Below are 15,439 nucleotides of genomic sequence, written 5' to 3' on the forward strand. Positions count from 1 at the left end.
TCTCTTTCTACTCAACTACAATTAGTGTGCCAGTATAAACCATTACAATTTCAAAAGATATACAACAGTAATACCTTAGTTAGATCATCCAAGACAACTTTTCTCTCTTTATTATTGTCACAGCAACGCAGGGCACTGTACAAAATGTCCACCAAGAAATCAGCATCCTTCCTTTCATCTTCATTTAGCCAGCCTATTACTTTCTGGTATAAAAACTGCACTGCGGGATTCTTTTGTACAAGTCTGGCTATTTCAAGAGTTTTGGATTGGATGACACTCTGTTTTTCATTACCTAGTAGCATTTTAAATACTTGGGATGAAGAGAAGGAGTTGAGCAGAGTGGAAAGAAACCTTAGATGTTGCTCTGACTTTTGTTCATTGACATAATTAATGCTCATCTCTGCTAGTTTGCAGACTAAGTCTTCCAAAGGCTTTTTCCGTAGTGGAGATATAAAGTCCGAACCATTATGGGAGGGAGGAGGTTCAGCCATTAATTTAGAGCCTTCACTGTTCTCTCCTTCTGAGGAGACACACTTTCCGTTCTCTTTATCATTTTCAGGCATCTCATCAGCAAACCTAACCTTACCAACTTTCTTTTTATTTGACTTCAATGAGTTCTTTGGCTTTTGAAGGACCTGCAACAGGTTAGATACACCCAAAACAGACTTAACATCAGCTTCTGGCTCATTGATTTTCTCCACACAGATCTCTGATAGTCTCTCCCAGAAATTTAGTAGCACCTTCTCCAAGTTGGGAGCCATTTTATCATCTTTTTCCATATCTGCTTTGGCCTCCCAAGAACTTAAAGTTTCTGCTAAATGGTCAAATAGCTGCCCATCTTGCAATCTTGGGTCTTTGAGAACTTCATCAATAAAAGGAATCAACTAAAAGAGAAGGCGAAATACACAAGTTTAGCTTTCAGGAGAAATAAAATTTAAACGAGCTATTGGTAGAACATAAATTTTCATATTTAATAAATAAAAAGACATGGATTTTTCCCCCCAGAACTCTGGAAAAGTTTATTTGAAAATCGTTTTTGTATCATATAAAGAGCTTAATTATTTCACTGTATTTCCCCTAAATGAACTCCTTTTTATGATATAACTGACCAAGATTATTAACAAATAAAATTGTATTCTCTGCATTTTCTGAACTTATTGAAGTTATTCTCCTTTTCTTTCTAAGCCAATATTAAAGACATATAGGACCGACACAATTCAGAATCCTTTTTAAAAAAAATTACGAAGAGAAGTTAACTATCTGAGATATCAACTAGGATAGGCTTATATAATTTCATTAACTAATTTTCTATCATCAGGAACTATATTCCAGAACCTCCTCTCATCACTGGTTCTAAAAGCCAAGCACAACTGTTCACAAAAAAATACATGTACTTGAGTATTTTAGAATAAGATAATTATTGCATAATTTAAACTTAATACAAAAGATCGCAATAGCACCTTCTAAATTCTGCTTTGCATTTCAACTATCTAAAACAGTCAGGGTATGTACTTCTGAGACTGACTAGTACTCAGGCATTATGGTATTATGCTAGCAACTATGAAATCTTTACAAGGAAGGCTAATTAATAAAAATGGCAACAACACACAATGAGCTTGATTCTTCACGGTCAGTGTGGAAAGGCATTGCTGATATTCACATTATAAATACCTGATCATTGACGAGCATCTCTTCAATTTCTTTCTCACCTAAGTTTTGCTGCATTATAAAACGTAAGCATTCGAAAAAAGCAGATATTACTGCTGAGCACTCTGAGAAGCTGGTTTTGATTCTCTCTGTTGATAGCCTAAGAAATAATAAATAACTGTGGCTTACTCTTTCATGAAAAAGAAAATAAACAACTCAGAAACACCAAAATAAAGACAAAGAAAAGATCTCATCCAAAAGAACAGGATTTAAATAAAATTCTTAAAGTAAAAACTAAGAAGAACCAAAATATGGCCTGAATAGAAAATGAACTTGAAGAACTGTGAAAAAAGCATATTTTCAAAAATGTGTAAACAAAAGATAACGAATACTTATGGTCTATCCATGAACCAATCGACCAACAGATTTGAAAAAGAGGATGTAATAAAATAAAAAATAGTGTGAAAAAAATTTTAAATCATTAAAATCAGGTATCTCGTTTATTTATTAAGTTCAACGAATACACTGAAATAATTTTTTTAAGTGTGACTTTAACCAGCTGTTATATAAGTTTACAGAAGTTTTAAAAACTTCACTGGTTCATTTTCTGCATCTATATTTATCAAGACACACAAAAATCGCTCATTCGAGAAATGGCCTGCTGCCATCAAAGGGCTTTACCATATTTATCTCACTTTCTGCTGCCACCACGGAAGCCTTGAAAGTACCCAAGGAAAAACATTCTAATTCTCTATTCTCTAATTCCCATTAAGCAAAACAATCGAGAAGTTTAAATAAGAAAGATAATAATGTATATGTCATTATACCATTTATAAAAACAAGAAAAATCTCTTGTTTTAAAGATCTAGAATTTAGATTCCTTACCCTGCAATGAGAGAGGTGAGGAAATTTTTGAAGAAGTCCAGCTTTGGATCTGTAATGGACTGAGGGAGTTTGCTGATAAATGGCAGAAGATAAGGATAGATGACAGTGGCCAGACCTCGACCACCTTCCCGAACCATAGCTGACAGCTTGGGAAACACACTTTTTTTGGCATTTACATGATGCCAACAGTCCTAAATGAAGAAAATATTATAATAATAATTAGGGAGTACAAGTGTATTTTTCTCAATTAAGAGAGAAGACATATAGGTCTCAAAAATAAAAAATCAAGTATTCTACCTAAAGAGGCTACCATCTCTCACCGCCATTAAGAACTAAAACTCTGAAATTACAAGAAACTTATTACATATAGTAATCATGTATGCCACCTACTTCCAGGATAATATTCATTATAAATAATTATTCAACTTAAAATAATTCTATAAAACCTTTCTAAAAGGGACAGCAATATTTAATCTTAAATATAAGATTCAGATATGGCTACTTCAATGGGTCCCATCTGATGTAAAGAATAATTGATACTGGCTAAACGGAAAGTAAAATAAAAACTCTATGCCATTTTATAGTCGGTTTAAGATTTATACCAAGTTTTAGATTATTTTATTTCCAAGAAAGCATTTTTCCAGTAAGTTTTAGATATTATAATCTGATAGGCTCTCTCTCACATGATATCTAAAGAGGTTTCTGAAATACAGCTAAGACAAGTATTCCTAGATGTACTAACTGTGCCTCTCTTACATACCTCAATAGTTGTAAGTGTATAAAGTACGGCTTCCCAGAGGGCTGGGCAGACAATGGGGTCACTGTCATCAATACTAAGTAGAACAGAGGAGCTCACTTTGGATGCTTCATCTTTCATCAACCGTGGAATACGCTGGCATAAAGCAGAAACTAACTCAAAAAAAGCAGAGCGGATCTAAAAGAAAAAACAAAAAGCTGAATTAAATGAAAGCCTAGTAAGACTATGATAAGCTTTTATTTCTAGTAATGGCAGATAGGTTATTCATACTGACTCGGCACTCCCCTTAATAAAACTCCGAAAGTGAAGGCAGAAAGAATTCAACTTTCTATTTCTTTGGCTGCAACAAACATAAATCCTCTCTAGTGGCAGAAGTCTTCATCTAGGGCCTCAAATTATTCCTATGAATATACTAGCCAGTTAAATATAGCCAAACAAAAAACAAGATACTATGAGCCACTATCAGCAGAAACCAAAGATATCTGACACTTTAAATCTTAGAATTATCAGTTACAAACTCCATATCAACAATGCTTATTATATTTAACGAAAGTTTAAAGATATTGGAAGAGAAAAAGATTCTTAGAAAAAGCGTAGCAGATCTGAAAAAGAAGCAAGCGCAATTCCTAATCCAAAAATAAATAAGAGTTCAATTCATTATTTAAAAGCAGCTTAAATACAGAGAAAGAATCAATGAACTGATGATAGAGCAACACTATCCACCAAGTATCATGGAAAGACAAAAAGATGAAAAACACCAAGGAGTGCATAAAAGATATACGGACAAACAGAGTGAGAAGATTAGCATGTATGTAGTCTGAATCCCAAAGGGAGAGAAAAGAGAGAATGAGGCAAAGGAAATATCTGGAGAGAGAAAACAGCATTTTGTAGAACCAATGAAATATACCAATCTATGGATTCAAAACTACAACAAATCCCAAGCAGGATACATAAAAATAAATCCACACTAAGACACATAGTGCAACTACAAAAACAAAACAAAAAAAAAAAGCACAGAGAAATTTTAAAAGTAGCCAGAGGAAAATAACAAACTACCTTCGAAGAAAAGACAGTAAGGCTGATAGCGGACTCTGATAGCAACAATGTAAATCAGAATACAGTGGAGGAATAATATTTTTAACAAAAAATAACCACTAAAATTTAATCCTGTACCCACTAAAATAGCTTTCAAGAATAAGAGTGAAATAAAAACATCTTCTGATAGAGAAAAAAAGATTTCACCCCCAACGAACCAACACAAACAAAAATCCAAAAAATACTCTCTATACAGAAGGTAAATGATCCCAGATGGAAGGTAAGAAATAAAGAAATGAAGAGCAAGCTAAGCAACAAATGCGTAGGTAAATCTAAGTGAAGACTGAGAATATAATAATGTTTCTGGGATTAAAAAAAATAGACAAACTATATTTAACCCCACAAAGTATTTTATTGCTGCATATTTTATATAAAATATTGCCAAATAAAAGGCAGCAGAATATTTAAAAAGAAAAACAGAGCATGACTAAGTATGTCTCTTAAATTCCAGGCTGGAAAATCATATGATCAAATAGAGGTATCAGAAAAAGCAATCAAGAAAATTTCAGCATTCACTTATAACAGAAATAGTTAGCAAACTAAGAATAGAAAAGAAATCTTGAACTTTATGGAATCTACAGCAAGCATCATACTTAACATCGAGAGTCTACAACTACTTCCATTATAGTCAGAACACAAGAAAAAGATGCCTGCTATCACCCCTTTTCCTCAACACATTACTGGATGACCCGATTCATACAAAGAGACAAGGAAAAGAACTGGAAAGTAACCCAAATAACTACAATTGTAGCAAAATAACAGGCTATAAAAATATTCAAAAAGATCTAAAGACAATTAGAACAGAAGTATGAAAGGGTTGTTGGATATAAAATTAACATACAAAAGCAGAGTATTTCAATAAACCAGTATAAACAAAATAGAAAATGTAATTGAAAAAAAATTCCGCTTCACAATAGTGACAAAAACCATAAAGACATGTTTGGTATAGAATATATTATACAGTATTATTCCAGGATGCAAAGGGCCTAAAACAGCCCAAACAATTTTTAAAAAGAACAAAAGTGGAGTTTCAAGACTTACTATAAAACAGTAATCATCAAGACAGTGTGGTACTGGTGTGAGGATGGACATATAGATAAATGGAACAGAATAGAGAGTCCAAAATTAAAATCCCACATACATGGTCAACTGAATTTTGACAAAGGTACCAGAGTAAGGAAACAACTGTCTTTCAACAAATGGACACCTATATATAAAAAACATATAATAATTTGACTCTCGCCATTATGCCATACATAAATAAATATTAACTCTAAATGGACCTTAACTATAAAGCTTTTAGAATTATAGAAAATCTTTGCAACACTGAGGTGGGCAGAGATTTCTTAGATTGAAAAATTAAAAGCAGAAACTATTAAAAAATGAAAAATTGGACTTCAACAAAATTAAAACTCCTACTTTCCAAAAACCATTATCGAAAATGAAAAGGTAAGCCACAGACTAAAGAAAACATTCATGATACTTTATCTGACAAAATACCTGTATCCAGAATCAATAAAGCACATTCACAACTCAAAAAGTAAAAACCAAAAACTCACTTTAAAAATGGGCAAAAGAATATGGAATAGTGAGTGATCGATTAATCTTTCTAGAAACAACAACATAGGCTCTATGAACAAAACTCAAACAACAACCTGAGGGGACTAAAATACACATTCTGGAGGGCAATCAAACTTGGAGTAAGCAATCCAGAGAGACCGAGGTCCCATTTTGAGCAGCTTTGCCCTGAAGGTGGCTGCAGTCACCACCAAGGCACAGCAGCAACTACAGCTCTGATAGAAAGCCTGACATCCTTCTGGTTGGAGGAACTAACAGAACCAGGCAGGATAAGGAACCCAGGGCAACCGGTTGCAAGAGAGTGACGAGGAACTCTAGAAAGGAGAGCCAGAGAAGAGAATCCCTACATTCTATGTTTAAATAACCTAAATCTACAGCTGACTCTTGAACTATACATGCACAGTGTAAATTTAAAGCAGCTTAAAGCTAAGGATCAAAAAACAGAACTGAGATCTGAGACACTGCCCAGTGCAGGCCTGACAGTTTGCTATTTGGGTCTAACCAAGTTACCTGCCCGCTAACACAAAAACATCAACACCCCTTGGAGCAATACTGTATACAATTATCTAGTCTCCAAAACATAACATCCCAGGATACAACCTAAATATCTATGTCCAGGATACAATCTAAAATTTCTCAGCAAACAGCCAGGAAAATGTGATTCCATTGCAAAGGATAAGGCAATTAACTATGCCAATCCTAAAATGACCCTAATGTTATCAAACATAGATTTTAAAGAAGCTATTATAACTATACCCAGTGAGGCAAAGGAAAATATGACAACAATGAATGGAAAAAAACAAGAAACAGATGCATGTCATTATACATTTGTCTAAACCTACAGAATGTGAGCCCTGATGTAAGTTATGGATTCTGGAGATACTGATGTGTCAGTGTAGGTTCATCAGCTGTAACAAATGTGCCCCGCTGGTGGGGAATGTTGATGATGGGGGAGTCTACGCATATGGCAGGAGATATATGGGAAATCTCTGTACCTTTCCTTAATTTTGCTGTGAACTTAAAACGGATCTTTAAAACAAATCTTTAAAAAGAGAAAATTTCATTGGAGAAATAGAAAATATAAAAACCCATGTAGAAATCTGAGAAATAAAAAATAAAATATATTAAATTAAAAATGAGCAAAAGATCTGAATAAACACCTCAAAAAAGAAGATACAGAAATGGCCAATAAGTACATTAAAAGATGTCTGACATCGTTAGCCATTGGGGAAATGCAAATGAAAACCACAATGAAAAACTGTTTCTGTTGCAACAACTTAGCTCTGCTTTGTTAGCACGAAAGCAGCCAAAGACAATACAAAAATCAATTTACAAAAACAGGTGTGACAGAGTTTAACCCATGAGCTATAGTTTACCAATCCCCGATCCCAGGCCCATGAAGAGGACTTAAAACAACTGACAATATCTAAGTCAGGATATGGAACAACGTAAAATCTCACACACTGCTGATGAGAATGTAAAACAGTACAACCACTTTGGAAAATATTCTGGCAGCTTCCTATAAATTTAACATATGCTTCCTATATGATCTATCAATTTGTCTCCCTACCTAAGAAAAATGAAAACATATGTCCACATAAAGACTATATGAAACTAAGTAATAAAAAAGAATGGAATACTGATACATGCAACAATGAAGGAATATTAAAAACATTATGCTGAGCAAAAGAAGCTAGATACAGAATAATATATAGCTCCATTTAAAGAAAAACCTAGAAAAGACAAATATAATCTGTAGTGACAGAAAGCAGAACAACGGTTACCCGGGATATGGGGGAAGATGATTAGCAGGAACACATGAAACCCATTTAGGGGTAATAAAAATTTCTCATATCTTGTTATATATGTAGATGAATGTACACATTTGTCAAAACTTACCAAACCGTATGCTTAAAATGTCTGCATGTTAATGTGTGCAAATTATAACTCAATGAAGTTGGTTTTAAAAATTATTCTAGGATATTATTTAAACACCCAAATAAAGTGAGAGACAGGACAGGTTCATCATAGCATCAGGTTCAACAACATAAAGACAGCAATTCTCCCCAAATCATTCAGTGCAACCCCAATCAAAATTCCAGTTAGAATTTTGAGGAATTCAATAAATTTATTGAAACTTATATAGAAGAATAAGTTCTAAAATGACTTAGTCAATAGAAAAGACAACTAAAATAGACCCACCTGAGAAATTATTAGGAAATATCAGGTCATATTTACAGTGGTACTGGCATAAGAAACAAAGACCAATGGATGAGAAGATTAAGAGTTTAGAGAAAAACTTTTGAACATTTGTGAACTTAATGTACCAAAATGGCAGGACCATGAATCAAGAGTTTATAGGTCATGTTAGGAAAACTGGCTCACAACACACGAAGAGAAATGTAACTAGATCATTATTTGACATCATAAAAAAAGTTAGATTATTGATGGATTATAGACTTCATATGAAAGGTAAAACTAAAAAAATATAACTGTTAAAAAAGATATAACTATTAAAAATATAAAAATATCTTTATGGCTTAAAAGTGGAAAAGGCCTTTTATAAGGCAAAATCAGTGGTTTTGATTACGTCAAAGATTTCTTTGTAACAGAGGACACATGAAAAGTAACAGAATGGGATATTATCTGCAATGCCTAAAAACGACAGGACTAATATTTAGAATATACAAAGAAAGCCAGTAAAATTTTTAAAAAAGAGAAAACTCCTATTGCAAAAAAAGGGAGATTTCAAAAGAAACACAAAAATCTAAAAAGCTTATGAAAAGATGCTAAAAAAGTCACTTAAAATAATTAAAGAGATATCATTTGAACTCCTATTAGACTGATAAAAATTAAAAAGCTGAATGATGCCTAGTCATAGCTAGAATATAAGGCAACATAGGCTTCATCATGCACTGATGGCTGAGTCTAGAGTAACACAGCCATTCAGGTGAGCAATATGACACTATTTCAGAAAATTTAGTACATATGCATACACTCTGACTCAGCAATTCAGAAATTGAGAGGATCAGAAAATAATGCTCACAGATCGGAGGATACATGGATGAAGGTGTTCACTGCTGCATTAATTGTGAGGGTGAGGAGTTGGAGGCAAGCAGGGTGCCTATCACCGGGGACCGAGGTGGTAAAATGGAATGGATGTAAACTTCTGAATATGACACAGCAGTCAGAAGCCATGGACCAAACATACATAAAGGAACATAGAGAATTTAAAGTATTATAGTACTTAAAAAAAAAAAACCTAAATAAAAAACAATAAATGGAATACTACTTATGTGAATTAAAACCACAAGCAAGAAGGCTATGACATGCCTAACAGAGAAAATACATGTTAGGTAAGTTTCATTCAGGTGTGACTTCTAGTGCTATTATTGTCCATGAGTTCAATGTTAATGAACCAAAATATATATTAAATAAGATGTCTTTAAACAGACCTAAAAAATAAGGTTGTGTATTAACTAAATGACAAAAATGCTGACCAGAGACTCACAGGAACCCAATGCTGTGTTCTCCTCCCTAAGAGCAAAGCCTCCATATTTGTTAATGTGTTTATGGGGACTATATGGCATAATAATCATGAGTAACGGGAACCGAGCAAACAAACAAGTGGATATACACTAAGCACATTTACAATGCTCCGCTGGTGGAGGTGGAGAATAGAGAGGGAGATAGAGACAAAAGGAAAAAAATAAATACATTAAATGAGAAGAGCCTTACACATGCCAACAATTTTAAGGTGCCATCAACAGAGGAGTATGATACTTCAACTCTGAATCTGAAGTCCAAATAACTAAATTAAAAAAAGAAAACACAATAACATTCTGGTAAGAGAGGCAATTCAGTCTCACCACAAAGATGTATTTGTAGAGCTTTAAATATAAACAATAAACATAAAGCATAAACATAAGCTATCAAGATTAGGGGGAAAAAAGAATCAGAGAAATGTCTTAAAATAGAAAAGATTAAGATACCTGAGGTATACTGTGTTTTCCATACTTCCAAAATTTATTCTGTGATAAAAGAGATTTAAATTTCTCTTCCAGAGACTCAAGCTCATTATCAGGTAAGAGGCAAAGCAATTTCTTTAATGCCAATAAGGAACAAGTTACAACCCGAAAGAATTTAGCTTCTCTCTCTTCCTCTGGAACAGTTCTTAATGTGAAAAGAAAATAAATATGTATAAGGACCTAGTATAAGCCAAATTACATATCTGACACTCCTAGTTTAAACGTTTTATCATTAAATATCTACCAAAGTTGCTTTATTTCTATATTCTACTGTTCCTGTGTCACACCTTCCTTCAAAATACAAACATTCACAAAATTTTAATCACATATTTTTCGCATAATACGAGGTGAAAGTAGATGAAAAGCCATGGCTTGAAATAAGCGTCCAAGTACACTGCTCTCAGCAGCAGCTGACAGGGTGATTCCAGGGAATGAATATCAGTGCATCTAAGATTACTTTTCCTTATAGACTCTTAATAGTTTGATTAGAACATAAGAATAAAAGTAATGAAACATTTTACTATTCTTTCAATAGAACTATTCATAATTCTTAACTATTTTCAACCAGACCTTAAATTGGTTCCTGCTATGACTGTCAAAAGGTAAATATGGGAATAATCTAAAAATATTTCTTTGTAAAAGAACCAAATATGTAGCTCCCAGAAAATTCAACTTGAATAGCAAGATGACTCGCACTTAATATAGCACTATAATAAGTATTTTCAACTCTACATTTAGAATTCTTTTTTAAAATGTCACATTGAAAGTATCACCTTATTACCTATAAGTGAAACAAATTCCTAACATGAGTTACATAGGGAGAATACAACTTACTGTGGGTCACTGAGTGTATCAGGTGTTTCTTTTATAATATGATCCTGCAGCACCTAGAGGGAGAAAAATTCCCACAGCCTTGAGATTTTATTAAATTGTCAATAGTGATGAGACAGAGCATAAAACTTACCTAAAAGTTTTTACCCCTTCTCCACAAAAGTAGCAAAATTAAGCAGCAAAACTAAAAGGTTTGAACTTTACCTATTTTTCTTTCCCTGTCAATCTCTAAGGTTGGCCGCTGTTGGGGAAAGAAGGATAGGGTACTCAAAACACCTCCAGTTTGCACCAAAAGGAATTTTCCCTTAAGTACTTCTGGCCTCTTGCTTTTTCATTCCTCTTACACAGAAGTGGAAGGAATGCGCAGTTAGTGAGTTTGGGAGAGAAATCAGGCTCTGCTTCCCCCTCCGCTCTTTCTGAGCATCTCCCTGCTCACAAAAAAACACAGATTGTGCTCTGCTTCAACCAACAGGAATGTCTAAATGTCCAATGGAAATGTCAGGTAAGTCTGCCTACTTCTGGGGTACAGTACTGGGGAATCCAGTGTTCCAGTACCAACTTTACCAGCAAGAACAACAGCTAACACTTATGAGCTTTCCCGCAAGGCAGATAGTGCTTTGAGCATATTTCATGCATTTGCTAAACTAATCTTCATGACTACTCAATGACATACTGTATTGGGTACTTCATAACTCCCACTTTAACAGATGAGGAAACAGGCACAGAAACTTGCCAAGGTCACACACTGAACTAATGGAAGAGTGGGATTGGAACTCAATGGTATAGCCGACCCACAGCCCATCTTCTTATAGGCAGTAAATATACTGTCAATAATTCTGATAGTTTAATCTTCATTTGCCTAACTCCTCTCTGATAAATTAATTTTGTACTTGGGAAAGTTCATACCCAGCATCTGTAATTTTTGAGATTCCTTGTCTCAAAATCCATTTTCTAAAACTCTTAAGTATCCCAACTCATGACACTTCATTCTCATAACACTTATTACTTGATGTTTAAATAAACCAATGATTCTTAACTTACAGTTGGATTAGAGAACTCCCTTTGGGGGTTCCTCTCACTAGAAAAACAAGCTTGGGACACCTGAGAAATGAACAATGGAAGAACTGAGACCCTAAATGGGGAACTAGAATGCGTATGTGTGGGAGAGGTACTGGGAGAAGAGATCAGAGAGGCAAGCAGGAACCAGGTCATGAAGAGCTCTGTCGTCAAAGATTAAAAATCTGATTAAAAATCTGGACTTGTAAGTATAATGGGAAACCACGGGAAGGTTAACTAATTGAAAAGAGTAAGGGAAGAAGTGAGGGACAGAGTGGGGAGGTGTTTGAATAGGATTATAGGCAAGGTGCTATCAGAGGAGTACTAAATAAAGGAATGAATGGAAGCATAATTTTTTTTTAAATCCTTAATTTCCCCTCACTCGCAGTCCATCTACTTTTATTTCTTCATATAATATTAAGAAGCTTGGCCATCTGGTTTTTCCAGTCCATATATTAGGAATAGCAAAAAGGAAGGAAGAAATGAGGAAGACAGTATTAGATATAAAAGAAACTGAAAGCCACAAAAGTTATATGGCTGATATCAGTCTGGCAAATGTCTTGTCCGAGTGTTGAAGACATTTTCTGATCTGTTAATGGAAGTATAGATTTGTATGGCTTTTTGAAGGGCAACTTATCAACAGCTATAGAAAGTTTAAATGTTTTTATCCTTTGCCCAACATGTGGTGACTAGAAGTTCTGGTAACTATCACCCCCACAGTGAATGAAGAGATCTACTCAAGAATGTTCACTAAAATAGTTGTTTGTTATTATTTTTTTTAAAATGGGGGAAAACCTTAAACATATATTTTAAAAAGTTAAATAAATTGTGATACGACCATACAAAGGAATACCAGAGAACAAAAAAGTGAAGTAAATCTGCATACATGCATGTATTAATATGGAAATATGGGGGAAATGTTTAGACTTTTTTAGATATACTCCTTTTTTAGATTATATATTATAAAACATATACCTAATTTTTTAGATATGATAAATTAAGATTTGTAAATTAAAGCTGGAAAATTTAAATAATTTAGAATGATCGAATCCATCATATTAATTATATTAAAAATCCAAAGTGGTCAATTGTGTTAAACACAAAAGACAACCTTCCATTGAAAATATTTCATGCACTCATTCCCCACAATGACAGATAAAAGAGCTGTCATCTAAGAGAACTGTCATTGTAATATGTCTTATATGCCCCTTAAATATTTAAGAAAAAAAAAGGAAGATACAGAATAGTTCCAAGAACTTACACTTGTAATTTCGTCCTTACAAAATGCTATGGCTTCAGGTTGCTTGCTTGGAGGGAAAGCTGCTTCGAAGGCATCTTTTGCTGCAGATGCAGCTGGTGTGTAAGTGTCACACTGAGCCATTAGCCAGTAGCCCATTAAGCTTTTTAAATAAGGAGCCAAGTGTTTTTTAACTTTAAGGATAAGTTTTTCAAAAGCTTGCTGTGTGGCTTCTCGAACCCGGCGGTCATGATCCTATTGAAAGTATAACATGGTTTAAAACAGCTCCAGCCCATAAAGACAAATACAGACATTTCTAGACATACTATGAGACCCATTAATAAGAATTCAACTATATTCAGAGCTTGATTGATTTTTTCCTTTCTCCTTTCTTCCAATGAGATAAGAACAACTGAGATAAGAGCCAATGTTAGCCTTGAACAATTAAGCAATTCATTCTCATTCTTCTGCAGCAAATATACAAAGAAATTAAGCTGACAAAATTTATTATGACTGAAAAGCACCTGGGTAATTCTGACCTAATTTTTGAAAACACAGACTCCCTCTATACTTTATACAACCCAACATGATCCAATCTGCATAATAATGCCAACATATTTTATTGCCCTCACTAAAAGTGTCATATAAGTATGACAGTCCCCCCATGACTTCAACCAAAAAATACACAACATAAATAAACTAGTAAAGTCTTAGCACTTACAAGTGAAATTTTGCAGAAAATTCTTGGCCAGTAAGGAAGAACTCCTTTTACAATTTCCGTGTCTCTCTCTGTACACATGGTTCCAAATTCTTGCATAGCCTAAAAGTAAATTATTAACATGATTAAGTACCAACAGCCATGATATTGACTATTGATTATACTTATTCTGTTCTAGAAACTTATTCTATTTTATGTGATGAGAGAATATATAGTTTATGTTTGTGCCATATGGGACTAATTTAAAGAGCTTCTTTACAGGCTAGTATGGTAGAAGCTTTTTAGTTGTTTTTTTAAAAAAACAGACAAATAGATAGATAGATAGATAGATAGATAAAAAAAAAATCCCACTTAAAATTATGAGGTCAAATTACATTCTCTAATGGGAAAAACTATATAGCCAGAAAACCAAAATGGTTCAAAAAAGTGCAGAGCAACAAACTAATTCATAACCTAGAAGTAAAAAACTAAGCTTAAGTCTATGTGTCAGAAAAATGTACAGTTGTAAAAGAAATGATTAGTGATGATTCATTTTTCTTTACATAAAATATGCCAATGACATTTTAACAAAAGGATTAGTTTGATTATTTTTATGGAAATAAAACTTGCTTTTAATTTTGTCGTGACATCTTTCTTAGAAAGTTTCCGCAGCACCATTCGGAAATCAGAATCTACAAGACTGTCTATTTCTTCAGCTCCTTGAATAGCAGGAACATAGCCTAGGTCACTCTGAAATGTTCCAAAACCAATAAATCCAGGCACGGTTCCCTGTTCTTTGGCAAGAAGTTCTGCAGCTCGGCCACTGTTTGAAGGCTGATGAGAAAGTAGAGAGAAAAAAGTCAGCATCCTGGAAGAGTTCAAAATTTAACTTTGAGTTCTTTACAGTAATTCCTTAATAACTCCCATGATGGAACAAGCTTTTATTTCAAGAATTGTTTTTTCTTAGCCTAAGATGTCATATATTATAATGTTCCCCAAAGATGGGTGTTTCTGTCACTAAGAACATATCAATAATGATCCCAAGAGCTATTGCCTGGTTTCCTAAACATCAGAAAAAAAATGGTTTTCAAACTGGATACAGTCTATTAGTGGCTCATTACATCAATTTAATGGGTCCTGACAGCATTTTTAAGAACTAGAATAAAATATTTAAAATCAAAGAATGCAACATGTATGGTAAGCCTAAGTACTACTTTATAAAATTTTAAATTTTATAAATTTGCAACTTTTCTATAAATAATATGTATATACACATGTGTACTGTATAATAATATAAAAAACTAACTCATAAGTGGATTATATCTTTTCACTCATCCATTCAACAAACATTCATTAAGCAACCACCACAGGATAATAATGACAGCTGCTTCTAGACCAGGAGCTCCTTGAGGGCAGACATACTCACTGCCATATACTCAAAGCCTAGTCTAACTAATCTCTTTGGGCTAAAATGGTTACAAATCACATTAATATAGGCAAAGATCAATGCAGTAATCAAGATGTAAGACAAATTCTTTTGTTCTGAACCACAGTCAGTGGTTTGTTTGACTGATACACATTATAGCAGCCTCCTAGCACTAAAAGTTAAGGGATTAGTTGTGACTGAG

At 33.8% G+C, this 15,439-nt stretch overlaps 1 protein-coding gene across 1 annotated transcript in view; it reads right to left on the bottom strand.

Moving 5' to 3' along the window:
* The window catches only part of LTN1 (listerin E3 ubiquitin protein ligase 1), a 47,792-nt gene that overhangs the window by 28,769 nt on the left and 3,584 nt on the right, over nt 1–15,439 (bottom strand). The window contains exons 2-10 of the mRNA XM_039857710.1: nt 14,442–14,645; nt 13,836–13,934; nt 13,139–13,369; nt 10,825–10,877; nt 9,955–10,135; nt 3,293–3,466; nt 2,533–2,723; nt 1,672–1,807; nt 75–884 (exon numbers count right to left, since the gene is read on the bottom strand). Of these exons, the coding sequence (XP_039713644.1) occupies nt 75–884; nt 1,672–1,807; nt 2,533–2,723; nt 3,293–3,466; nt 9,955–10,135; nt 10,825–10,877; nt 13,139–13,369; nt 13,836–13,934; nt 14,442–14,645 (2,079 nt within the window). The remainder of the gene's footprint in view (nt 1–74; nt 885–1,671; nt 1,808–2,532; nt 2,724–3,292; nt 3,467–9,954; nt 10,136–10,824; nt 10,878–13,138; nt 13,370–13,835; nt 13,935–14,441; nt 14,646–15,439) is intronic.

Source organism: Pteropus medius, unplaced genomic scaffold (assembly GCF_902729225.1).
Source record: "Pteropus medius unplaced genomic scaffold, Ma_sr-lr_union100, whole genome shotgun sequence".
Classification (NCBI taxonomy): Eukaryota; Metazoa; Chordata; class Mammalia; order Chiroptera; family Pteropodidae; genus Pteropus; species Pteropus medius.